At 38.5% G+C, this 27,571-nt stretch overlaps 1 protein-coding gene across 1 annotated transcript in view; it reads left to right on the top strand.

Moving 5' to 3' along the window:
• Positions 1–27,571, top strand: part of OTOF (otoferlin) — a 742,062-nt gene that overhangs the window by 326,179 nt on the left and 388,312 nt on the right. Inside the window, exon 5 of the mRNA XM_053709494.1 lies at positions 17,570–17,787. Within this exon, the coding sequence (XP_053565469.1) occupies positions 17,570–17,787 (218 nt within the window). The remainder of the gene's footprint in view (positions 1–17,569; positions 17,788–27,571) is intronic.

Here is a 27,571-nt window from a genome sequence, read left to right as displayed (position 1 = left end):
GGTCTTCTGTCATCCGTGATATAAATTCTTTATTAAACAGTGACATTTCGGGGCTAACAGCATCCCTTCCTCTGACCAACAACAAGTGAAAAAGTGCAAACTTATAAAGGCCTGTAAACCCATCCCATTCAGGGCCACCAATCATAGATAGCCGTGTGCAAAATAGTATGTGTTAATCATTATACAAGTGACCACAAATGTATAAATATAAATATGATCAAACATGTCATGTGCGCTCAGCAATAAAGGCAAGCATGCCCGTGGGACGCCCACCAACCAGCAATGATCCGATCTTATAAAGACCTAATTTTCGGCAATCACATCTTGATCAGCTGTTAGCCAAAACCCCAACAAAGTGCTCAATAGGCTATCCATCACAACGCCCAGTCTTCTAATAGGCTACTCAGCCATTCACCACCATTCAACCACGCCTCCCTGCACGATCTCAGCATATAACTAACTATAAATTAAAACTGTATCAGGAGATACCAATAGTCAATATCATCTCAACTGATCTAAGTGTGATGTAATAAACTCGAGTGCCTAACTTAAGAGGGAGATCGCACCCACTGTGGCTGACTACACCGAGGAAATGTTTACATCTCGCGGATGACCCCGCCCCCGTCACATAGATTAGCCAATGGGAATCCTTATCGGTCAGCCTGGTTTTTATAATAATAATCAGATCCTCCGATCTTTATAACTTAAGTGTATATCGATCACTAATTGCAGCCAACAGACCACAGAATGGTCAAAAGCATAACTATGGGAGCACCTGACATATTGGTGTACTGCTGTAGAGTTAAAAGTCCACAGATCGTCACACCCCCTTTACAACTAGTGGCCAATAAGGACTGTTCTCAGTCCGGCAAACCCCCAAATGCAAGATGGTGATAGGGTAAATGGTACAGCCCCTCCCACCCCCGAAGTCTATGATGGATAAAATGTCAGAATGTTAGCACATACATTGCTCGTCTGGATTTACAAAAAGGGGGGGGGGGACTCCCCCATCCCAGGTGTAACATACACAGGTGAACGTAACATCTAAGCTCAAAAATAAGAATCAACAGTAGAAATAATATTTTAATATGAACACCAATTGGGATGTGTTAAGAAACATATTAAAAAAAACATATGCATAAACTCATGCCCACCTCAATGTAAGTAATGAAAAAATAACTATGACAATATATCCCAAAGATAAAATCAGTGAAAATAATATTTATACAACTCACATAATATATGGAGACCTCAAAGATTATAATGATAATAGAGAAAGTATGACTTAAAAGTTAGTGTGATGATTACCTCACTTCCTTATCTCAACACTAAACTGTGTTCCACCTTTACCGAACATAGGACCAAAGACCCATCAGTGTCGGTATTGATATATTGGTCCCTAATTCGCATGAATAGATCAGCACTCATGCTCCCTCAATCATATCAATATACCAAAATAAATAATAAAACTAAAAACTAAAACACGAGCAGATGTATATACCCGAACCCAAGGTCCCATTGCACGGCGGTATATCCTGAAATATCCAAACTATAACTCTTATAGGTCATTAATCACTGAGGGAAGAATACTCCCACGTCTCCCACCCTATCGCTAAGCACACATAACATAACATGACCGAAACAATTACTAAAGTGAAGACATATGAGGTTTTAAATGAATAAGACTCAATCTAAAAACATACGCATTCCAGGAAATGCTATATAAATATCAATAATCATAATACCAGTGAACCAATGGTAAGCTGAACATGGGACAAACAAATGTAAGAGCTAGCAATTATTATTAGTTAGTAAACGGGTGTCATTGTCCCATAAATGATAGAGGATCTCAGCTGCAAAATTATTCTATTTAATATATATGGGCCAATATTAGGACAGAATGGAAAATGTGAACTCTCAATCCATATGTGACAACCACATAAGGGGAAAAACACCCCATTGGGGTCCCCAATGGTCTCTAAAGAATGGAAGAGGTGGACTCTCATAAATAGCATTGCCATCCAGCAAATACATTGAGGCCTCTAGGTGTTAATGTCCCCAATTCATAGATCCATCTGGCTTCTTTCTGTAAAAGGTATTTGGATCTATCTCCTCCTCTCTTCAAGTGCGGTACATGATCGATGATCCGAAATCTGAGATCCGTCAACTTGTGACCTGCTTCCAGAAAGTGGCAAGCAACCGGTTGGTCAGATTTTCTTTTTGAGATGGCCGTTCTAATACTGGATCTGTGATTGGCCATTCTTGTTCGGGCATCATCGGTAGTTTTGCCTGTATAGAACTTGCCACAAGGGCAATTCAGTAAGTAGATGATGTATTGAGTGGTACATGTGAAAAAGAACCTAATTTCATATTTTTTCTCCGATCAGGATGGTGGAAGTGTGTGCCTGTCAGCATACTGCTGCAGGTCACGCAACTCGTGCATCTAAAGCACCCTTTCTTTTTCTTCAACCAAGTGTGTTGAGAGGTGTCTAGAATCATATCTGTTTGCATTAATAGATCCCTAAGGTTTTTGCCTCTTTTGTATGCAATCTGTGGTGCTTGCCATCCCTTAAACAGTAGTGTTGGATCAGCTTCAAGCAGTTTCCACTCTTCCTTCACAGCTTTTGTAATTAGATGACTGTCAGGTGTATAAGTGGTTACAAGAGTCAGTGGTTGAGTTCTCGACTCGTTATTGGATGTTATCAGATTAGTTGCTAAATGTCTCATCTCAGACAAATTGGTTTTCTTGTAACCTCTTTCAAGGAATCTTTGTGTCATTTCATCTAATTTTTGCTTACAGGTCTCTTTGTTGGTATTGTTCATCACACTAACTTTTAAGTCATAGTTTCTCTATTATCATTATAATCTTTGAGGTCTCCATATATTATGTGAGTTGTATAAATATTATTTTCACTGATTTTATCTTTGGGATATATTGTCATAGATATATTGTCATAGTTGTTTTTTTCATTACTTACATTGAGGTGGGCATGAGTTTATGCATATGTTTTTTTTAATACATTTCTTAGCACATCACAATTGGTGTTCATATTAAAAACAAAATTTATGCTTACCTGATAAATTCATTTCTCCTGTAGTGTGGTCAGTCCACGGGTCATCATTACTTCTGGGATATTATCTCCTCCCCTACAGGAAGTGCAAGAGGATTCACCCAGCAGAGCTGCTATATAGCTCCTCCCCTCTACGTCACCTCCAGTTATTCGACCAAAGGACCAACGAGAAAGGAGAAGCCCAAGGGTGTAGTGGTGACTGGAGTATAATCCAAAAATTTTTTAGCCTGCCATAAAAAACAGGGCGGGCCGTGGACTGACCACACTACAGGAGAAATGAATTTATCAGGTAAGCATAAATTTTGTTTTCTCCTGTTAAGTGTGGTCAGTCCACGGGTCATCATTACTTCTGGGATACCAATACCAAAGCAAAAGTACACGGATGACGGGAGGGACAGGCAGGCTCTTTATACGGAGGGAACCACTGCCTGAAGAACCTTTCTCCCAAAAACAGCCTCCGAAGAAGCAAAAGTGTCAAATTTGTAAAATTTGGAAAAAGTATGAAGAGAAGACCAAGTTGCAGCCTTGCAAATCTGTTCAACTGAAGCCTCATTCTTAAAGGCCCAAGTGGAAGCCACAGCTCTAGTAGAATGAGCTGTAATTCTTTCAGGAGGCTGCTGTCCAGCAGTCTCATAGGCTAATCGTATTATGCTACGAAGCCAAAAAGAAAGAGAGGTAGCCAAAGCTTTTTGACCTCTCCTCTGGCCAGAATAAACGACAAACAGGGAAGACGTTTGACGAAAATCCTTAGTTGCCTGTAGATAAAATTTTAGGGCACGGACTACATCTAGATTGTGTAGTAGACGTTCCTTCTTCGAGGAAGGATTAGGACACAAAGATGGAACAACAATCTCTTGATTGATATTCCTGTTAGTGACCACCTTAGGTAGGAACCCAGGTTTAGTACGCAGAACTACCTTGTCTGAATGAAAAATCAGATAAGGAGAATCACAATGTAAGGCAGATAACTCAGAGACTCTTCGAGCCGAGGAAATAGCCATTAAAAACAGAACTTTCCAAGATAACAACTTGATATCAATGGAATGAAGGGGTTCAAACGGAACACCCTGTAAAACATTAAGAACTAAGTTCAAACTCCATGGCGGAGCAACCGTTTTAAACACAGGCTTGATCCTAGCTAAAGCCTGACAAAAAGCTTGAACGTCCGGAACTTCTGACAGACGTTTGTGTAAAAGAATGGACAGAGCTGAAATCTGTCCCTTTAAGGAACTAGCGGATAAACCCTTTTCTAAACCTTCTTGTAGAAAAGACAATATCCTTGGAATCCTAACCTTACTCCATGAGTAACTCTTGGATTCGCACCAATATAAGTATTTACGCCATATTTTATGGTAAATCCTTCTGGTAACAGGCTTCCTAGCCTGTATTAAGGTATCAATAACTGGCTCAAAAAACCCACGTTTTGATAAAATCAAGCGTTCAATTTCCAAGCAGTCAGCTTCAGAGAAGTTAGATTTTGATGTTTGAATGGACCCTGGATCAGAAGGTCCTGTTTCAGAGGTAGAGACCAAGGCGGACAGGATGACATGTCCACTAGATCTGCATACCAAGTCCTGCGTGGCCATGCAGGTGCTATTAGAATCACTGATGCTCTCTCCTGTTTGATTCTGGCAATCAATCGAGGAAGCATCGGGAAGGGTGGAAACACATAAGCCATCTTGAAGGTCCAAGGTGCTGTCCGAGCATCTATCAGAACCGCTCCCAGATCCCTGGATCTGGACCCGTAGCGAGGAAGCTTGGCGTTCTGACGAGACGCCATGAGATCTATCTCTGGTTTGCCCCAACGTCGAAGTATTTGGGCAAAGACCTCCGGATGAAGTTCCCACTCCCCCGGATGAAAAGTCTGACGACTTAAGAAATCCGCCTCCCAGTTCTCCACTCCCGGGATGTGGATTGCAGACAGGTGGCAAGAGTGAGACTCTGCCCAGCGAATTATCTTTGATACTTCCATCATTGCTAGGGAGCTTCTTGTCCCTCCCTGATGGTTGATGTAAGCTACAGTCGTGATGTTGTCCGACTGAAACCTGATGAACCCCCGAGTTGTTAACTGGGGCCAAGCCAGAAGGGCATTGAGAACTGCTCTCAATTCCAGAATGTTTATTGGAAGGAGACTCTCCTCCTGATTCCATAGTCCCTGAGCCTTCAGAGAATTCCAGACAGCGCCCCAACCTAAGGCAGTCTGGCCTGCTGAATGGCATCCCCCTGGACAGATGTGGCCGATAAAGCCACCATAGAAGAGAATTTCTGGTCTCTTGATTCAGATTCAGAGTGGGGGACAAATCTGAGTAATCCCCATTCCAATGACTTAGCATGCACAATTGCAGCGGTCTGAGATGTAGGCGTGCAAAGGGGACTATGTCCATTGCCGCTACCATTAATCCGATCACCTCCATGCATTGAGCTACTGACGGGTGTTGAATGGAATGAAGGACACGGCATGCATTTTGAAGCTTTGTTAACCTGTCTTCTGTCAGGTAAATCTTCATTTCTACAGAATCTATCAGAGTCCCCAAGAAGGGAACTCTTGTGAGTGGAAAGAGAGAACTCTTCTTTTCGTTCACCTTCCATCCATGCGACCTTAGAAATGCCAGTACTAACTCTGTATGAGACTTGGCAGTTTGAAAGCTTGAAGCTTGTATCAGAATGTCGTCTAGGTACAGAGCTACCGAAATTCCTCGCGGTCTTAGTACCGCCAGAAGAGTACCCAGAACCTTTGTGAAGATTCTTGGAGCCGTAGCCAATCCGAATGGAAGAGCTACAAACTGGTAATGCCTGTCTAGAAAGGCAAACCTTAGATACCGGTAATGATTTCTGTGAATCGGTATGTGGAGGTAAGCATCCTTTAAATCCACTGTGGTCATGTACTGACCTTCTTGGATTATGGGCAAAATTGTTCGAATAGTTTCCATCTTGAACGATGGAACTCTTAGGAATTTGTTTAGGATCTTTAAATCCAAGATTGGCCTGAAAGTTCCCTCTTTCTTGGGAACTACAAACAGATTTGAGTAAAACCCTTGTCCTTGTTCCGACCGCGGAACTGGATGGATCACTCCCATTAATAAAAGATCTTGTACGCAGCGAAGAAACGCTTCCTTCTTTGTTTGGTTTGTTGACAACCTTGACAGATGAAATCTCCCTCTTGGGGGAGAGGATTTGAAGTCCAGAAGGTATCCCTGAGATATGATCTCTAACGCCCAGGGATCCTGAACATCTCTTGCCCAAGCCTGGGCGAAGAGAGAAAGTCTGCCCCCCACTAGATCCGGTCCCGGATCGGGGGCCCTCGATTCATGCTGTCTTAGGGGCAGCAGCAGGTTTCCTGGCCTGCTTGCCCTTGTTCCAGGACTGGTTAGGTTTCCAGCCTTGTCTGTAGCGAGCAACAGCTCCTTCCTGTTTTGGTGCAGAGGAAGTTGATGCTGCTCCTGCTTTGAAATTACGAAAGGAACGAAAATTAGACTGTCTAGCCTTAGCTTTGGCTTTGTCCTGAGGCAAGGCATGGCCTTTACCTCCTGTAATGTCAGCGATAATCTCTTTCAACCCGGGCCCGAATAAGGTCTGCCCTTTGAAAGGTATATTAAGCAATTTAGATTTAGAAGTAACATCAGCTGACCAGGATTTTAGCCACAGTGCTCTGCGTGCCTGAATGGCGAATCCGGAATTCTTAGCCGTAAGTTTAGTTAAATGTACTATGGCATCTGAAATAAATGAGTTAGCTAACTTAAGGGCTTTAAGTTTGTGTGTAATCTCATCTAGTGTAGATGATTCAAGTGTCTCTTCCAGAGACTCAAACCAAAATGCTGCTGCAGCCGTGACAGGCGCAATACATGCAAGAGGTTGCAATATAAAACCTTGTTGAACAAACATTTTCTTAAGGTAACCCTCTAATTTTTTATCCATTGGATCTGAAAAAGCACAGCTATCCTCCACCGGGATAGTGGTACGCTTAGCTAAAGTAGAAACTGCTCCCTCCACCTTAGGGACCGTTTGCCATAAGTCCCGTGTGGTGGCGTCTATTGGAAACATTTTTCTAAATATCGGAGGGGGTGAGAACGGCACACCGAGTCTATCCCACTCCTTAGTAACAATTTCAGTAAGTCTCTTAGGTATAGGAAAAACATCAGTACTCGCCGGTACCGCAAAATATCTATCCAACCTACACATTTTCTCTGGTATTGCAACTGTGTTACAATCATTCAGAGCCGCTAATACCTCCCCTAGTAATACACGGAGGTTTTCCAGCTTAAATTTAAAATTTGAAATATCTGAATCCAGTCTGTTTGGATCAGAACCGTCACCCACAGAATGAAGTTCTCCGTCCTCATGTTCTGCCACCTGTGACGCAGTGTCTGACATGGCCCTAATATTATCAGCGCACTCTGTTCTCACCCCAGAGTGATCACGCTTACCTCTCAGTTCTGGTAATTTAGCCAAAACTTCAGTCATAACAGTAGCCATATCCTGTAATGTGATTTGTAATGGCCGCCCAGATGTACTCGGCGCTACAATATCACGCACCTCCCGAGCGGGAGATGCAGGTACTGACACGTGAGGCGAGTTAGTCGGCATAACTCTCCCCTCGTTGTTTGGTGAAATATGTTCAATTTGTACAGATTGACTTTTATTTAAAGTAGCATCAATACAGTTAGTACATAAATTTCTATTGGGCTCCACTTTGGCATTAGCACATATAGCACATGTATCTTCCTCTGAATCAGACATGTTTAACACACTAGCAATTAACTAGCAACTTGGAAATGCTTTTCAAGTAATTTACAATAATATGAAAACGAACTGTGCCTAAAAGAAGCACAGAAAAAATTATGACAGTTGAAATAAATAAATTATAGCATCAAATCTTTGTAAGAAATATACAATTTTAGCAAAGGATTGTTCCCATTAGCAAAGGATAACTAACCCTGACAGCAGAAAAAATACACAAATAAACGTTTTTTATCACAGTCAACTACAATCTTCACAGCTCTGCTGTGAATGATTACCTCCCTCAAAACAATCTTTGAAGATCCCTGAGATCTGTAGAGATGAACCGGATCATGCAGGAAGAAAATGAACCTCTGACTGAGTTTTTTGATGCGTAGTAAAAGCGCCAAAAATGGCCCCTCCCCCTCACACATAACAGTGAGAGAGATCAGTAAACTGCTTAAATTTAAACAAAACTATTGCCAAGTGGAAAAAAACAGTGCCCAAAACATTTTTTCACCCAGTACCTCAGAGAAATAAACGATTTTACATGCCAGCAAAAAACGTTTAACCTCAATAAATTAATTGTTATTTAAAAACCTATTGCAAGTCCCTGCAAATTAGGTTAAGTCTATGCATACAGTATAAATCCAGTGAAGTACCATTCCCCAGAATACTGAAGTGTAAAATATACATACATGACAGCCTGATACCAGATACATCTACTGTATTTAAGGCTGAGTTTACATTATAACGGTATGGCAGGATTTTCTCATCAATTCCATGTCAGAAAATAATAAACTGCTACATACCTCTTTGCAGATTAATCTGCCCGCTGTCCCCTGATCTGAAGTTTACCTCTCCTCAGATGGCCGAGAAACAGCAATATGATCTTAACTACTCCGGCTAAAATCATAGAAAAAACTCAGGTAGATTCTTCTTCAAATTCTACCAGAGAATGAATAACACACTCAGGTGCTATTATAAAATAACAAACTTTTGATTGAAGGTAATAAACTAATTAAAATCACCACAGTCCTCTCACACATCCTATCTATTCGTTGGGTGCAAGAGAATGACTGGAGGTGACGTAGAGGGGAGGAGCTATATAGCAGCTCTGCTGGGTGAATCCTCTTGCACTTCCTGTAGGGGAGGAGATAATATCCGAGAAGTAATGATGACCCGTGGACTGACCACACTTAACAGGAGAAATATTATTTGTACTGTTGATACTTATTTTTGAGCTTAGATGTTACGCTCACCCGTATATGTTACACCTGGGATGGGGGAATCGTCCCCCCTTTTTTTATATCCAGACGAGCAATGTATGTTTTAGCATTCTGACATTTTATCCATCATAGATTTCGGGGTGGGAGGGGCTGTACCATTTACCCTATCCTCATCTTGCATTTGGGTGTTTGCCGGACTGAGAACAGTCCTTATTGGCCCCTAGTAGTGAAGGGGGTGTGACGATCTGTGGGCTTTTAACTCTACAGCAGTACACCAATATGTCAGGTGCTCCCATAGTTATGCTTTTGAACATTCTGTGGTCTGTTGGCTGCAATTAATGATGGATATACACTTAAGTTATAATGATCGGAGGATCTGATTATTTTTATAATAACCGGGCTGACCGATAAGGATTCCCATTGGCTAATCTATGTGACGGGGTGGGGTCATCCGCAAGATGTAAACATTCCCTCAGTGTAGTCAGCCACAGTGGGTGCGATCTCCCTCTTAAGTTAGGCACTCGAGTTTATTACATCACACTTAGATCAGTTGAGATGATATTGACTATTGGTATCTCCTGATACAGTTTTAATTTATAGTTAGTTATATGCTGAGATCGTGCAGGGAGGCGTGGTTGAATGGTGGTGAATGGCTGAGTAGCCTATTAGAAGACTGGGCGTTGTGATGGATAGCCTATTAAGCACTTTGTTGGGGTTTTGGCTAACAGCTGATCAAGATGTGATTGCCGAAAATTAGGTCATTATAAGATCGGATCATTGCTGGTTGGGGGCGTCCCACGGGCATGCTTGCCTTTATTGCTGAGTGCACATGACATGTTTGATCATATTTATATTTATACACTTGTGGTCACTTGTATAATGATTAACACATACTATTTTGCACACGGCTATCTATGATTGGTGGTCCAGAATGGGAGGGGTTTACAGACCTTTATAAGTTTGAACTTTTTCACTTGTTGTTGGCCAGAGGAAGGGACGCTGTTAGTCCTGAAAACTTCACTTTTTAATAAAGAATTTATATCACGGATAACAGAAGACCAGTGAGTGCTTATTCCTACAAATATATATATATATATATATATATATATATATATATATATATATATATATATATATATATATATATATATATATATAAAGTAGTGTACACTTGGGGGTATAGTAGACCCCCAAAAAAGTAAAAAATATAATAATATCCGTAAAGGGAAATGTCCCAACAAAAAAGGGGGGACGTGCAAAGTAAAGTCTTAATGAAGTTCTGAAAAAGATTCTGAAAAAAATGAAGTCCAGAGTAAAGTATGAATGTTCAATAATCCAAATGTGTAGGTAAAAAAAGATTAATAAAAATAATAATCAAAGGTGTTGTTGCTTGTAAATGATTCTACTAGTGTTTCTTCCGAAGTTACAGTACTGGAGTAACCTGAAATAAAAACAAGAAGCAAAAATGGTGCAATACCTAGGGAAATAGACCTGCCTAATAGAAAATAGGCTTACCAGGTCTTCTTCCAAAAAATAATATATATAATAACAATATAATATAAAACAACCTTTTATAGTCAACTGCAATAATACACTTACTAATACATGAGAGAATTCTTCAATGGTGTGCGACCCCTTGTTACGTACAACTTCTGCTGCAAACATGGCCATTTGTGAGTATGACACAATATTAATGATAACTGGAGTTGCATATTGAATTCTTACATATAATATGCAGGAATCTGACCCATTGAGTAAAATGTTCTCTACTGTATACAGGGAGTGCAGAATTATTAGGCAAATGAGTATTTTGACCACATCATCCTCTTTATGCATGTTGTCTTACTCCAAGCTGTATAGGCTCGAAAGCCTACTACCAATTAAGCATATTAGGTGATGTGCATCTCTGTAATGAGAAGGGGTGTGGTCTAATGACATCAACACCCTATATCAGGTGTGCATAATTATTAGGCAACTTCCTTTCCTTTGGCAAAATGGGTCAAAAGAAGGACTTGACAGGCTCAGAAAAGTCAAAAATAGTGAGATATCTTGCAGAGGGATGCAGCACTCTTAAAATTGCAAAGCTTCTGAAGCGTGATCATCGAACAATCAAGCATTTCATTCAAAATAGTAAACAGGGTCGCAAGAAGCGTGTGGAAAAACCAAGGCGCAAAATAACTGCCCATGAACTGAGAAAAGTCAAGCGTGCAGCTGCCAAGATGCCACTTGCCACCAGTTTGGCCATATTTCAGAGCTGCAACATCACTGGAGTGCCCAAAAGCACAAGGTGTGCAATACTCAGAGACATGGCCAAGGTAAGAAAGGCTGAAAGACGACCACCACTGAACAAGACACACAAGCTGAAACGTCAAGACTGGGCCAAGAAATATCTCAAGACTGATTTTTCTAAGGTTTTATGGACTGATGAAATGAGAGTGAGTCTTGATGGGCCAGATGGATGGGCCCATGGCTGGATTGGTAAAGGTCAGAGAGCTCCAGTCCGCCTCAGACGCCAGCAAGGTGGAGGTGCAGTACTGGTTTGGGCTGGTATCATCAAAGATGAGCTTGTGGGGCCTTTTCGGGTTGAGGATGGAGTCAAGCTCAACTCCCAGTCCTACTGCCAGTTTCTGGAAGACACCTTCTTCAAGCAGTGGTACAGGAAGAAGTCTGCATCCTTCAAGAAAAACATGATTTTCATGCAGGACAATGCTCCATCACTCGCGTCCAAGTACTCCACAGCGTGGCTGGCAAGAAAGGGTATAAAAGAAGAAAATCTACTGACATGGCCTTCTTGTTCACCTGATCTGAACCCAATTGAGAACCTGTGGTCCATCATCAAATGTGAGATTTACAAGGAGGGAAAACAGTACACCTCTCTGAACAGTGTCTGGGAGGCTGTGGTTGCTGCTGCACGCAATGTTGATGGTGAACAGATCAAAACACTGACAGAATCCATGGATGGCAGGCTTTTGAGTGTCCTTGCAAAGAAAGGTGGCTATATTGGTCACTGATTTGTTTTTGTTTTGTTTTTGAATGTCAGAAATGTATATTTGTGAATGTTGAGATGTTATATTGGTTTCACTGGTAAAAATAAATAATTGAAATGGGTATATATTTGTTTTTTGTTAAGTTGCCTAATAATTATGCACAGTAATAGTCACCTGCACACACAGATATCCCCCTAAAATAGCTATAACTAAAAACAAACTAAAAACTACTTCCAAAACTATTCAGCTTTGATATTAATCAGTTTTTTGGGTTCATTGAGAACATGGTTGTTGTTCAATAATAAAATTAATCCTCAAAAATACAACTTGCCTAATAATTCTGCACTCCCTGTATTAACTGGAGTCAGGTCAGCAATTTATATTTTAGACACTAATTTTAAGGTCATTAGTAATTACTAAAAGTTAAAAAAGTGCTGTCATTTTAAATAAAGTTAGAAAAATGAACTTTGCTAAGATGGCTGAGCTGTGAGCTAAAAAATTGGCCATTGCACGTGGAATGGCAGATTTTCCGTATTACTATACCACAAGCATTGTAACGCAACGATCCATTCCGCACTCAGAAATTGAGTACGGGATTTCCATACCGCTATATAACAGGTTGTGTGGTCCGGCTAAAATGCTTGTGTTATAGCCTATACCTCCGTGATCTTTCCCACAATCTGAGACTAATAGTTATGGATTTTGCGAAACAGAAATGTTTCACAAAACTCATAACTAAAATGTTACAAAGTACACTTTACACATAAACTACCTATTAACCCATAAACCGCCACCCTCCCGCATCCCAAATACTATATTAAACTTCAAAACATCCTAATCCACTGCCCACCCACATAGTCAACACTATATAAAGCTATTAACCCATAAACCGCCAGCCCCCCTCATCGATACTACTATAATAAACCTATTAACCCCTAAACTGGCGGCCCCCCACATCGTAACAACTAAACTAAATCTATTAACGTCTAAACTGCTACCCCCCTACATCGCAAATCACTAAATTAAACTATTAACCCCTAAACCTAACCCCCCCCCTAATTTTAAATTAAATTTCCAATATAAATATCTGTACACTGAAGCTTGAATGCAAGGTATCCATTTAAAAATGGGGTACCTTGCATTCCTATTGGCTGACATTTTCAAATCAGCCAAAAGGATGAGAGCTACTAAAATCCTATTGGCTGTTTAAATCAGCCGATAGGATTTCAGTAGCTCTCATCCTATTGGCTAATTTGAAGATGTCAGCCAATAGGAATGCAAGGTACCCTATTTTTAAACAGGTACCTTGCATTCAAGCTTCAGTGTACAGCGGTGATTGTATGTAGAGGATCCTCCACGCTAGATGTCCGCGCGGCCGGCGACAATGCTCTGCGCCTCCACAGCTCCGCGCCACCGGGATGAAGATAGAAGATGCCCCCGCAATAGATGTCGCCGCCTGGATGAAGACTTCTCGTCTCCTTGATGAAGATGGACGTCTGGACTTCAGGAACTCTGAGTAGATTTCCTGGGTTTAGTGTCATTTTTTTTTTTTTTTGGGTGTGGTTTTTTTTTTGTTTATTAGGGCTTTGGGCACAAAGAGCTCAATGCCTTTTTAAGGGAAATGCCCATACAAATGCCCCTTTAGGGGCAATGGGTAGCTTAGGTTTTTTTCTGACTTAGGTTTTTTATTTTGGGGCTTGCTTGGGTGGGGGTTTTACTTTTAGGGGGGACTTTGTAATTGTTTAATATAAGAGAGCTGTTTAACTTAGGGCAATGCCCTACAAAAGGCCCTTTTAATGGCTATTGATAGTTTATTGCTAGGTTAGGGGGTGTTTTTATTTTGTAATCTTAGAGTTTTTTATTTTTCGTAATTTTAGCGTTTTTATTTTTTTGTAATGTTATTTTTTTATTTTTTCGTAGTGTTAGGATTATTTTAATTTGTAATTTAGTTTTTTTTTTTTTAATTTTTCGTTAATTTTATTGTTTTAAAATAGTAATGTTAGGTTACTTTATAGTTTAAACTTAGTTTGTTTTTTTATTTCACAGTTAAGTTTTTATTTATTTAAAGGGACATTCCAGTCAAAATTTAAATGCACATATATTAATTACATATTTGAATGAAAACATAACTGCAATATACATGTATTGGCAAAACAGCTTCTAGTAAAAAATATTCTCAGTGCACCAGCCTTTTAAATACTGCAGCAACTCAGAGTACCAGTGGGGCTTGTATCATGTCAGTAATTAACAATCTGAGTCATTACCAGATGTTACAAGCACCTCAGGCTCTCTGAGCAAGGGCTGTTTCTAAAATGCTGGTGCACGTTGCATACTTAAATACACATTTGAAACAGCTATAGCTTTTATTAGAAGCATTTCTGCTAATACATGTATATCACAAAAATGCTTCTATTCAAAAGTGAAATGCATCCATGTGCAATCCAGTTTTGGCTGGAATGTCCCTTTAAAAATAGTTATATTGTAAATTTTATTTAAAATGATGGGATGCTAGGTTTAGGGGTTAATAGTTTAATTTAGTGATTTTCAATGTGGGGGCCCAGCGGTTTAGGGGTTAATAAGTTTATTATAGTTGTAGCGATGTTGGGGGCAGGTGGTTTAGGGGTTCATAGGTTTATTATAGTAGTAGCGATTGGGGGGCAGCGGTTTAGGGGTTAATAGGTTTATTTAGCGTCAGCGATGTCAGAGGGCGGCGGTTTAAGGGTTAATAACTTTAGTGTCTGCGATGTCGGGGGTGGCAGATTAGGGGTATTTAGACTAGGGGTTTATGTTAGGGTGTTAGGCTTTAACATAACTTTCTTTTCCCCATAGACAGGGGTTGCGTTGCGGCGATCGCCATTCCGCGATTGCAGGTGTTTTTTTTCTGACACTTTTCTCTCCATTGATGTCTATGGGGGAAAGCATGTACGAGCACGTAAAGTCAGGCCTTAGGTTTTGTGCGTTATGGAGCTTATTGCAGCATACCACACAACAAGAGGTTTTTCAGTAACTTGTAATGACAGCGCTATGGAAAGTGCGATACCGCTCATTTTTTGCGTTATTTACGCACCCGGTATAGCACAAAACGTGTAATCTTGGTGTATGTTGCTTAGCAACATACCCTTTCACTATAAAAACGTCAGGTTGCATGCCATGCTATTTTTTTTACCTGTTATCTGGTTCAGTGAGCAACATACAGGAGTAGTATTGTAGATGGTGCTAATTTTGGGCTTGTTTATGAGTGGAGCTCAAAATTGCACTTTCGCAAGCACAATATTTGCGCTCGACTTATTAATTCCAGTGCAGGCAAATGTGCGCTGGTATTACAAGTTAAATGCAATGCAAACACAACCTCGCATTGCGCTCATGAGAGTGCGCTTCCATAGGCTCCAATGAGAGACTCATTCTGATGCCCTGAGACAGGGCATGAGAACTAGCGCACCAAAGGTAGTATGTCACACAGCGATGAGCAGCAATCTTAAATATATATGTATATGAATATTTGCAGATTGAGCTGCAAATAGCCTCCTGCATCCTTTCTATATCATGCAGCTGGAACGGTAAAAAAGTTATTGTAAAATGAATATTGTTTCTGGCCACTTTGAAATGGCTGCCAAGCTCTGCTTACTGATGACATCATGATCTGGGCTGCATATGGCATCCAATCACAAAAGTCTCACTAGTTGGATTCAACAGACTGTCAATGCTATTCAGCAGAGTGCCTAGATGTAGCCCAGATCATGATGCCATTTAGTGGGCGGAACTTGGCAGCCATTTCAAAGTGGCCAGAAACAGTATTAATTAAAAATAACTTTTCTATTGTACTCAGTTTACATGTAGGGGTCTCTAGGTTCCTATATGTCTAGACTTGATTCTTTTACAGAGTCTGTGATATCATACAAGCTCCTTCCAATACACATAGTATTGATCCTGAACCAGTGAACCTATACACTCTATAACATATTTATTAAGTACAGATACTGCCTTCATCATATATATATGTTGTCATACTCCCACTGTTAATAACAACTGTTTATGGTAACTGGAAATGTTACATTAGAATACTGACATTAAGTACAAGGACCATATAACATGACCTAACCACATTACTCTATCTTAAGGGTCCACTATCTGCCTTTAGTTTTCAATATATTGAAGGATTTAATGTTATACCACTCTACATAAAACTCATTTGAGTCAATCTATCTTCTGTTATATTTGACATAAAGCATCTGTAGTACCCAAATGCCTTCCCTACATCTAGAGCCAATTTTACTGGCTGATATTCAGTTTGCCACAACTTAGTGTCGCCCTCAATTATGTAATATCACGTTTTTCTACCCCCTATTACCATGTACCATACAGTTGCCCATTCCTTATTATAAATTCTGTTCATAGTTATAGCGCCTTTAAGAATATTCCCCTCCCTACCCCTTATTTGAGGTCCTTTTGAATCTTCCACCAAAGGTAGGAGCTTATCTTTAGACTCACATAATCCACCTTCTGATCTTGACTGTAAGCCATATTTACAAACTTATTAGCTCATGTTATATCAACATACCCCTAGACACGCCCCCCCCCTCCCTTAATACAAAAGCAGCTCTTGTCTGCTGCCTACCCCTTATGTTTTGCTTTTCAAACTACTTCACACTAAACTTTTCCCCTATTAAAAAATGAGATTCCTTCCTACTAAGTTCATTCACATATTCATTGATGGAGTTACAAGATGACCTACAGATAAGTGTCCAGAAAATGTGTAATTCGGCCACTTCCATGATAAACCTTCAACTAGGTTCTATTATCTGTGGCCTATGTTTTCTACCCTCATATTTTATGTACTCTGTAAATTATTTGTTGATGTTAATGAACATTAATTCATATGTTGTATTTGCCAACAATCTCAATAAAAATTGTATTTAAAAAAATAAATAAATAACTTTTCTACCGTTCTACCGTCCCAGCTGCATGATAGAGATAGGGGGGCAGGAGGCTATTTGCAGTATAAAAGTAAGACTTTAAGATGACTGAGGTGTAGACTGACCCTTTATTACACTTTTTCTTTCCTCAATACGTATGAAGCATTTCCTTAAATATTTTTTTTTTTTTATCGGACCATCTTTTATATAGTGCTCTTCTTTTTATTTATTCCTTTTAGTGACAGGGTCAGCAGAAGTGTACCTAATATTTTACACAAGGCCTGTTGATTGTCATATGTAATTGTTGCTAATACATTTTGATTTACTGTATTGCTTCTCTATCCTTCTCTACTGTTGCTATTAGTAAATTAGAATTCATTTTGTATTCCAGCTTTAAGTTATTTTCTCAATTATTATTTTTTAATACAATCTATTTGATTGACCCCATAAGACATACTGTAACTTTTAGTGAAATTCATATGATGACTCATGTCATTTTTATGTATATTTTTTATGAATTGTGAGAAAACTCACAGGTTAAAAGTGGCATTGCCACCATCATGACAAAGTTATTCATCTAATTTTAAATACACTACAGTGTTTACTGATATTCTTTCCACACAATAAATGGCTCATATGCTAATGTGTTTCAGACAAGCGTCAGCATCGAGCTTCGCTATCAGACTATGGATGGTTCAGTTGGAGCTTGGAATGACGGAGAGTTCTTAGACAACTCAAACCTGCGATCTGAGACTGATGGAAATTTCCAATTTGAAACAGATAGTCTGCTCTCTGGTCACAGTCAGACCTCAGCAGTGTCTCCTGGAAGATCCCACCACAGTCTGCTCTCTGGAGAAAGAGCCTTCAGAAGGTAATTTGCATGGAAGCAGATGCTATGTTACTGTTTCTCTTTAAGTTTTCACTTTTAACCAAATTTGGGTGCATGTGTAGCTGCTGTGGGAGTTAAAAATAGATCAGATTAACCACAGTAGGATAGTAAAATAAAAAGATATAGAACTTAAGATGGTACCAGATGTAAAATGACGCCAGGATTTCATTTCCTGAATTTATGGTTTCACAATTCCATTAACCTGGTTCTGATTTGTGACTCAGTAATAAGAAACACTGTACTCTAAAACTTGTTTCCACTTAATATGTATCAAATGACTCATTATACCAGCTGCAGACTATGAAATATATATTTCTCTAGAACATGCCCATACAAATGGTCCAAGCCTGCAGGAAGAGCAAACTTTCTTAAAGTGATAGTAAAAATAAACTGGACTTTCATTGATCACTTATTAAAATAAGAGTTCTAAACTCACCCTGTATTTTTCGCAGCACCTTGCTAAAGTCAGAGCCTCCGGCCGCCCATGGGACATCGCTCTTTTCTCAATGAGGTGACGTTTCCACCTCTAAACCAATAGCTGTGCTTTTCATCTGACAGTGTTCCATATGCTAGCATCGCTATTGGTTTAGAAGTGGAAATGTCACCTCATTGGTAAAGAGCCCTGTTCCATGGGCTGCTGGAGGTTCTGACTTTAGCGAGCTGCTTCTTGAGTTAGTACCCTTTTTATAATAAGTGATCAATGAAACTTCAGTTTTAGTTTATTACAGAAAAAAGTGAGAGATAAACATGGTAAACATGCAAATACATATACATAATAGTAGGGTAAGTCAAAAATGCAGAAGATATGGTATATTGAGTGATATGAAGAGCAGAATAAAAAGAATTGTACATGAAAGCTTGGGCGTTTATTTTGGCCTAGGCAAACAAGGACTTGCCTAGGGCAGCAGATTGTAAGGGGGTGCAGCACTTTTTGAGTCTCTGTTGGGAGGTGATTTAATTAGCGTTAGCCAACTGAGCAGCCATAGAGAATAACCGCTGGCCGGTTGGTAACCACTGTCGGCACTGACTCACATCAAGACACTGTGTGACTATTACGCTGAGTGCTCCCTACCTCAAGTGAGCAACTCCGGCTCATTACACAGTTGTAATGAAGGTAATTGTGTAATATTTTTGTATTATACCTTCCTGCACTCTGTCTGGCTCTGTATGCAAAATTGCTAGTGGTTATGTCTGTAAGAAGCTTACAGTTACTTACTTTAGGAGTATATAATGGGAGATTTTTTCCAAGGAGCTTACATTCTAGAGGAGTATACTACGATACTGCCCATGGAGCTTACCATTTAGAAGTTACTCTGAACCTTTCATTTATTTAGCTATTGCCTTTAGTTTTGTTGGTTTTCCACACTTAGAATTGTGTTTGGGGATGTATTGTTTTAAGAAATCTATGTTTGGGCCTGACCTAAAAGTATTATGGCCTTAAACGCTAAAACCTGTGGGGTGTGGGGGGGGGGGCAGCAGAATTTTGAGTGCCTAGCGCAGCACAAAACCTAAATACGCCACTGCATGGAGGTTTTAAAAGAGGAAAATTTAAAGACAACATGAAGGTGCGAAGTGTCAAACATATACTTATCAGATATAAATAAAAGTCAAATGTAAATCGTCAGTAGATTTATATCAGGAAGGTGCATCAAATCATTCCCTGATTAAATTGCTGGTATAGGACAACTCTACAATACAGTTAACATTACTGCTACTATCTGTGAAGATTAGAGAGAAATCTGTAGCATGTAAAATACCTTTCTCCTAGGGAATATTTGGGTGATGATTTAAGTTAAATGAAGACAGGAAAATATAGATTCCTTTAAAAAATAAAAAAAATAAAGGAAAAAATATATATTAACATTCATTTTTTCATTATTAGTGTTTATGTAAAAGTTCAAGGTTGGTGGATTCAAGAGAGACGCTATTTATTTTTTTAAATCAAGTATCTAATGACTTTGAGATATCAAGTTGAAAACCAATCAAGAAGTCAAGTTGAATGGGTAAATAATTATGAACTGTATGGGTCAAAAAATAATTTAATGGTGCAATTATGAACAAATATTTAAATACAATTTAAATGATAATAATCTTTTTTTGACAGTAGCGGTAGACAGGAGAAGTGATGTGGTGCATCCTTAAGTAGGAAAGACGTAACTTTTTGTAATTCACAAACATTTACAAAAATATCATATTTCATTGATTCAAATCTTTCTGAAATAATGGGATCAGCTTATATATATATTTTTTGTTATCAAAGGGATCACAATTTTACCAAATCAAACACAGCTTCCATTCCCCAAAATGGCGCCATTTTAGATCAATTAGGGCTGTTGATCACCGAAAAACGAACACAAAAAAAAATGTAACTGTTCTCTAGGCTGCCCACTCACTGTCACCAACTGACCAGGCCACTCATGCTTATTCTGTTGGTCTATCATTCTCTCCTCCTCTTACAGTTTTTACATTTTACTGATGGGGGTGACATGTTCAGTGTTCTATGTTATTTAAAACAATTTTATCATCATCATTAAAAAGGTCGTCATTGTTTTTGCAATGGGCAGCACCATCTTTTTCAGGTACAATAATGCACAGATAGGTGTCATAATCATTATTGTTTGTCTGCTGTGTGTTATCGCTTTATTTGTGGGTGTTCAGCATTTATCTAATGCCTTTGATGTGTATATTTTGATGTTGATACTTAGTTTATAACTTATGGTTGACATAGTTGATGCTATCCATGCATTGTATGTGTGACTTTTCCGATGTCTGATCTGATATTTTCCAAATACAGAAATGCATTTTGAATGTTCCAATGACGAAAAAAGCATATTTGAAGCAGAAAAACATCTAATAAAAACAATCGACTCAATTGGAATTCAACCCTTTATTTTACAACAATAAAATAATAATTTAATAATTTAATATTTTGCATTGGTATGACCTGAATAATGTAGTTACACCAGTAGATATGATACTGATTAATATAAATATATATAAAATGTTGGGCTCTATAAGTTACATTTATATTTTTCTATTAAACAGGCATCGTGTAAGAAGAAAGGTTCTGCATAAAATTAAAATAATAATAAAAAATGTTCATGGTCCCTCTGGGTGCAAATTAATTTTATATTATTTACTGACAGTAAATAATGTACATGATTTCTGAAACGAGCTTATTGTTAAATGAGCATATAGGAATTTATCCATTAAATATCCCAGTTTTCATGGAATTAAACAGCCTGTTGTGCAATGATAAATGCCGATAGTGTATGCTGTCTGCATTTATCGATGTCTGGCGGACATGATAGGCTACAGCGGATCATGTCTGACAGACACTTGATAAATCGGCCCCCATTATCTGTACATTAAGCTTCTGATACTTATCTATAGGAAATCCAATATTTTATAGGACAGGGAGTAACGACCTCACTGGGCTTCAGGTCAAAGTCTGTAGGGAGCACCCCAATCCAGTAGTGCACATACTGGCTGTTTGCAATCAAGCAAAAGGAGCCATGATAAGTATGCACAGAAACTTGTGGCGGCCATCTTTGAAACTCTGACACCATACTGTAAAGGGTGGTTCTTACACTTTCCTTAGACTGTGAGCTGGAAGTGCACCTCAGGCTCCCCTGTAACAACATCTCTACTGATTGTAAAGCCAGATAGACCCCTAGATTTGTGGGCCTGGTCTCAATAACGAACCCTGTAGTTATGCCCCTGTCTACCACTCTATCCAAACTCAAATATAATTGAAGTATGAGCACCCGCTAATCAAACTCAAGTGAGTAGCATAATTTAGAGATATATGTTGTCACATATATTACATTTCCCCAGGTGTGTAAATTGTACCAGTAAATTATATGCACTTTTATTTCTCATAGGCATATCACAGGCATACTGTATCAAATTGCAATTAAAAAAAAACAAGTGTATTCAATTTGCTCCAAATCACACTACAACATTTCCTCATGTGGTTGCTGGTAAGCGCCATTGTAAGTGATGAAGCAGAAAGAGTCACTATAAGGGGACACTATACTCATCCTCAGCACCCTGTAACAACAATTACATATAACTGAAGCATAAATAGGAACAATTTAAACAAATTTTGACAGCATATTTCATAGCAAATCAGATTAAATAGCAGAATACAAACTTTCAATCGATTTACAAACTTATAAGCATTGTGTAGTTTACACTCAGGCAAATCCGCAAGCTTTTGCTTGGTTGGAACATATATTGCTGATTCCTTTTAGAGTGCAATACGGTTTCATATGTAGGAATTATGAGATACATTTACTGTTCAAATAAGTATGAAATTACTTGGCAGGCTTCAAGCCTATGGAGCACATATTTCATCTTCACTTACTGTGCTTTGTATTTAACTCTTGGGTGTGTTTTTTTTCCCTTTATAATTTATTAGCAATGCAGATCTCCCACCAGACCCATATCTAGTGAGATTGTCACAGGTTGTGCGGTCTGCTTGGTGTCCCTACCAGTGCTCACCCAATAGACAAAAAACGCTATTTCAAATGGTAAAATAAAGGTAATTGATCTATTCGCAAACTATTTAATAGACTCCAGCAGGAAAAATGTATTGTTGTGACCATATTAAAGGGGAGAAAATGTTACACTATAGTGTTTCATTAACCTCTTTACATACATTTGGGCAGGGCCGTCTTTAATGTTGATTGGACCCTGGGCAAACATTTTCTTGCCCCCCATGCAATTTTGTTCTGATTTAAAAAATAATGTTTTCCTTTCTTTCTACCCTACTTAAAGGGACATGAAACCCAACACTTTTCTTTCATGATTTAGGTAGAACATACAGTTTTAAACAACTTTTCAGTTTACTTCTATCATCAAATTTGTTTAATTCTCCTGGTATCATTTGTTGAAAGAGCAGCAATACAATGACAATCGGTATATATATGCAGCCACCAATCAGCAGCTAGAACCTAGGTTCTTTGCTGCTCCTGAGCTTACCTAGAGAAACCTTTCAGCAAAGGATAACAAGAGAAGGAAGCAAATTAAATAATAGAAGTAAATTGGAAAGTTGTTTAAAACTAGCTCATTTCTACTTAAATACAAGGTCTTCTCTAGTACTTGCTGGAGGTTAGCAGGATTTGGAGCAAACAATAGCTGATTGCTATTTCAATACCCCACCCTGTTAGATTTTAACAAAGTTAAAGAATCCTTACAGCACAAGGCATCATCAGGCATTTTCTGCACACTGAATAAATACCAGAAACAAACCCCTTAAAATGTAAGTAACTGCTCCATCTCCAAAGCTAGATGACCCGTTACCATCCTCCTCCCAGCACAACACTAAAAACTAAAGCATTTTATGCTTATAACGTATCACACAAAAACAAGTATCATCGGTTTATATTACCCTCTGCAGTGTATACAGATAGAAGAAAAAAATCTCCCCCCTGCAGTAAAAAATAAATCAATCAATAAAACTAAATTATTTTATTGCAAATAGGGGAGTGAAACTTATTTTTTAATTCTCAACAAATAGGCAATTAATAGATCACTATCAGCTAGATTACGAGTTTTCAGAGCTATAGGGAAATTAACGAGCGCCACAAAAGCGTTTTTAATTCACCTCCCTATAGCGCTGCTATTACAAGTTTTAAAAAACCTGGTTTGCGTGGGTGATATGGTGGCGATGAGCTCCATACCCAAGTGGTGTTTTGACGTGCTCGTGCACGATTTCCCCATAGACATCAATGGGGAGAGCCGGCAAAAAAAAGCCTAACACCTGCGATCGCGGAAAAAAATGCTCCGTAAAGCAGCCCCATTGATGTCTATGGGGAAAGAAAAAGTTACGTTTAAACCTAACACCCTAACATAAAAACCATGTCTAAACACCCCTAATCTGCTGCTCCTAACATCACAGCCACCTACATTACACTTATTAACCCCTAATTTTCTGCCCCTAACATCGCCACCACCTAAATAAATCTATTAACCCCTAATCTGCCGCTCCCGATAATGCCACCACCTAAATACACTTATTAACCCCTAATCTGCAGCTCCTGATATCGCAGCTAACCTACATTACAGTTATTAACCCCTAATCTGCCGCCCCAATGTCTCCGCCACTATACTAAAGTTATTAACCCCTAAACCTCTGGCCTCCCACATCACTAGCACTAAATAAATATATTAACCCCTAAACCTAACCCTAACCGTAAATCTAACCCTAACCCCCCCTAACTTAAATATAATTAAAAATAAATCTAAATTAAACTTACAATTATTACCTAAATAATTCCAATTTAAAACTAAATACTTACTTGTAAAAAAAAAACTAAGCTAGCTACAATATAACTAATAGTTACATTGTAGCTAGCTTAGGTTTTATTTTTATTTTACAGGTAAGTTTGTATTTATTTTAACTAGGTAGACTAGTTAGTAAATAGTTATTAACTATTTAATAACTACCTAGCTGAAATAAATACAAAGTTACCTGTAAAATAAAACCTAACCTGCCTTACAATAAAACCTAACATTACAATCAAATAAAATAAATGAAATTAATAAAATACAATTATCTAAATTACAAAAAAAATCAAACACTAAATTACACAAAATAAAAACGAAATTATCAAAAATAAAAACTAATTACTCATAATCTAATAGCCCTATCAAAATAAAAAAGCCCCCCCCCCCCAAAAAAAAAAAACCCTAGCCTAAAATAAACTGCCAATGGCCCTTAAAAGGGCCTTTTGCAGGGCATTGCCCCAAAGAAATCAGCATCTTCTATCTTCATCCATCCGGCGCAGAGCATCCTCTTCTTCCGATGGTTGCTGAAGAATGAAGTTTCCCTTTAAGTGACGTCATCCAAGATGGCGTCCCTTACATTCCGATTGGCTGATAGAATTCTATCAGCTAATAGGATTTAAAGGGGAATTTTTAAAATGCTTCAAGTTCTGTGAGCATGTTTTATCCCAGATTTTAAAAAGCACATTCAGTGCATTAATATTTCAGCCATATAATCAATAATATAATATACAGTCTACTAACCAATAGATATAGGCAACATTAATATATGGGAATATTTTACTGGCCACTATATATTAAAATAAAGAATTCATGTATTCCTCCTTTAGCCCACACAGAAAAAAATATATTAGCTTATTAAATGTGATTTTAAGTTTCTAGACAGCAGAAACTTGCAATCTTTCCATTTGACAGAATGTTTGTTCCTTTGTCGCTTTGATTATCTCTGCAGTGCGCCTGTCTTTCCACCGCAGCAGACAAAAAGCACCTTATCTGATGAGGGAATATTATTGTAATGCTAGAGATTTAATACGCTCACCCCTGACTGATACAGTAGGCTGGGGATCTAGGCGTGCTGCTGGCACACTGATTTAACAGGCTTCTAACATCTGCAATATTTAAATGGGATTTGTGGCTCTGTGACAGTTTCAGTTGACTGAAGTTTTGCAGAGCACAAAATGGGCACAGAACTGTTTTAAACACAGGGAAATCAAGTAAGAGAATCTAAAATAATATTTACATGCTTGAAGGGTCAAGACAGAGATAGACTGCGGCTCTAGTTGGTCCTATACAAGAATACAAGATACCAAATTTGCTCATTTATATTTTCCACTGCTCCCCACTGATTATAATGCTGAACCCCTGTATATAGTACACACATATTTACATCACAGTGTCTCAGGTATAGTCATTAGGGAGTATTAAAAAGTACTTGGCTATAGTTAAAGGCATATGAAACCCAAACATTCTTTCTGTCATGATTTAGATAGAGCAGACAATTTTAAGCAACTTTCTAATTTACTCCAATTATCAATTTTTCTTTGTTCTCTTGGTATGCTTTGTTGAAGGAGCTGCAATGTACTACTGGTTTCTAACGGAACACCTGGGTGAGCCAATGATAATTGGTATTTATATGCAGCCACCAATCAGCAGCTAGAACCAAGGTTCTTTGCTGCTCCTGAGCTTAGCTAGATAAACCTTTCAGCAAAGGATAACAAGAGAAGGAAGCATGTTAAATAATAGAAGTTAAATGGAAAGTTGTTCAAAATGTCCAATTATGACTTTACTGTCCCTTTAAGTTGTGTTTTTATATGGACAGAGCATGCAATAAATCCGCAATTTACTTCCACAATCAAATTTGCTTTGTTCTTTGTGTATCCTTAGTTGAAGGGTCAATCTAGGTAGCTGCATAGGAGCTCAGTAGCCTGCACGTGCGTTTAGCACTCTATGATTAGATTATAATCACATTTTACTTAAACATCCAGTTATTTCTATTAATGAGTTTCATTGTACTCAAATGGATGTAGCAACATAGTCCTCATTTAATGCATTCTCACTTCTGCTGAAGTGTATTAAATTTCTACAAATAGCTCATTTACCTATTTTTTGTCATTTGAATTGGATGCAGTATTGATGATGGAAAATCTGTGTAAACAAGAGGCAGCAGCAGAAATCAACCTGTTAATGGGGAGCGGGAGAGAGATCCTAGCCCATTTGAAAGGGTGTACCTACAGAAGATTTTAATAAAATGTACTCTTAGCTGCTGCTTGCCGAGTAGATTGTCCCTTGAATTGACTAAATATGGCACACAAAATTATTGTTAAGATAGAGCATTCAATATTAAACAACTTTCCGCTTTACTTTGAATGTCTAATTTGCTTTGTTATTTCGGTATCCTTTGTTGAAAATCATGCTTAGGTAGGTAGGTTCAGGAGCAGCATGCCCTACTGAAAGCTTGCTGCTGACCGGTGGCTGCACATATATGCCTGATTGGCTAACTAATGTGTTCAGCTAGCTCCCAGTAGGGTATTGCTGCTCCTTCAACAAAGGATACCAGGTAAACAAAACAAATGTAAAAATAGAAGTAAATTGAAACAAAAAATGTTTAAATAGTATGTTGTGTTGAAATTATGAAAGAAAAATATTGGGTTTCAAGTCCCTTTAAAGGGACTGTCAACACCAGAATTTTTGTTGTTTAAAAAGAAAGATAATCCCTTTATTACCCATTTCCCAGTTTTGCATAGCCAACACAGTTATAATAATACACGTTTTACCTCTGTAATTATGTTGTATCTAAGCTTCTGCTGACTGCCCCCTTATTTCAGTTCTTTTGACAGACATGCAGTTTAGCCAATCAGTGCTCAGTCCTAGGTCACTTTACGTGCATGAGCTCAATGTTATCTATATGAAACATGTGAACTAATGCCCTCTAGTGGTCAAAATGTATTCAGATTAGAGGCAGTCTTCAAGGTCTAAGAAATTAGCATATGAACCTCCTAGTTTTAGCTTTCAACTAAGAATACCAAGAGAACAAAGCAAAATTGGTGATAAAAGTAAATTGGGAAGTTGTTTATAATTGCATGCCCTATTTAAAACATGACAGTTTTTTTGGACTTGACCGTCCCTTTAATTACCTAATGAGAAATATTAAACTATCTGTGTTCTTCAAAGTGAAGGACCACGCAAATAATCTTTTGCTTTGCACATGTGGCCCCCGTGCCGTAGATCAGGCAGGGCGGACGGCTCTAAGACACATTTTCAGACCGCAGTTTAACTTGTAAATAATAAAGTTCTCATTTCTATATTCAGAAGTTTTGCTTGTTTTTTTACCACATCTACTTGAACATTTTCCTAGACAATATTATGATTCAGGAAAATCCATTCCAAACCCAAGTACTGTTAAATTATAAAGTCGAATTCAGCTTTTACCCCTAGGATCCAGAATGTGAAATATCCACTATTTACCCTGTCATAT

This window comes from Bombina bombina, chromosome 4, assembly GCF_027579735.1.
Source record: "Bombina bombina isolate aBomBom1 chromosome 4, aBomBom1.pri, whole genome shotgun sequence".
Taxonomy (NCBI): Eukaryota; Metazoa; Chordata; class Amphibia; order Anura; family Bombinatoridae; genus Bombina; species Bombina bombina.
Note: the sequence above shows the minus strand (reverse complement) of the source record. Positions and strands in the feature narration are given on the sequence as shown.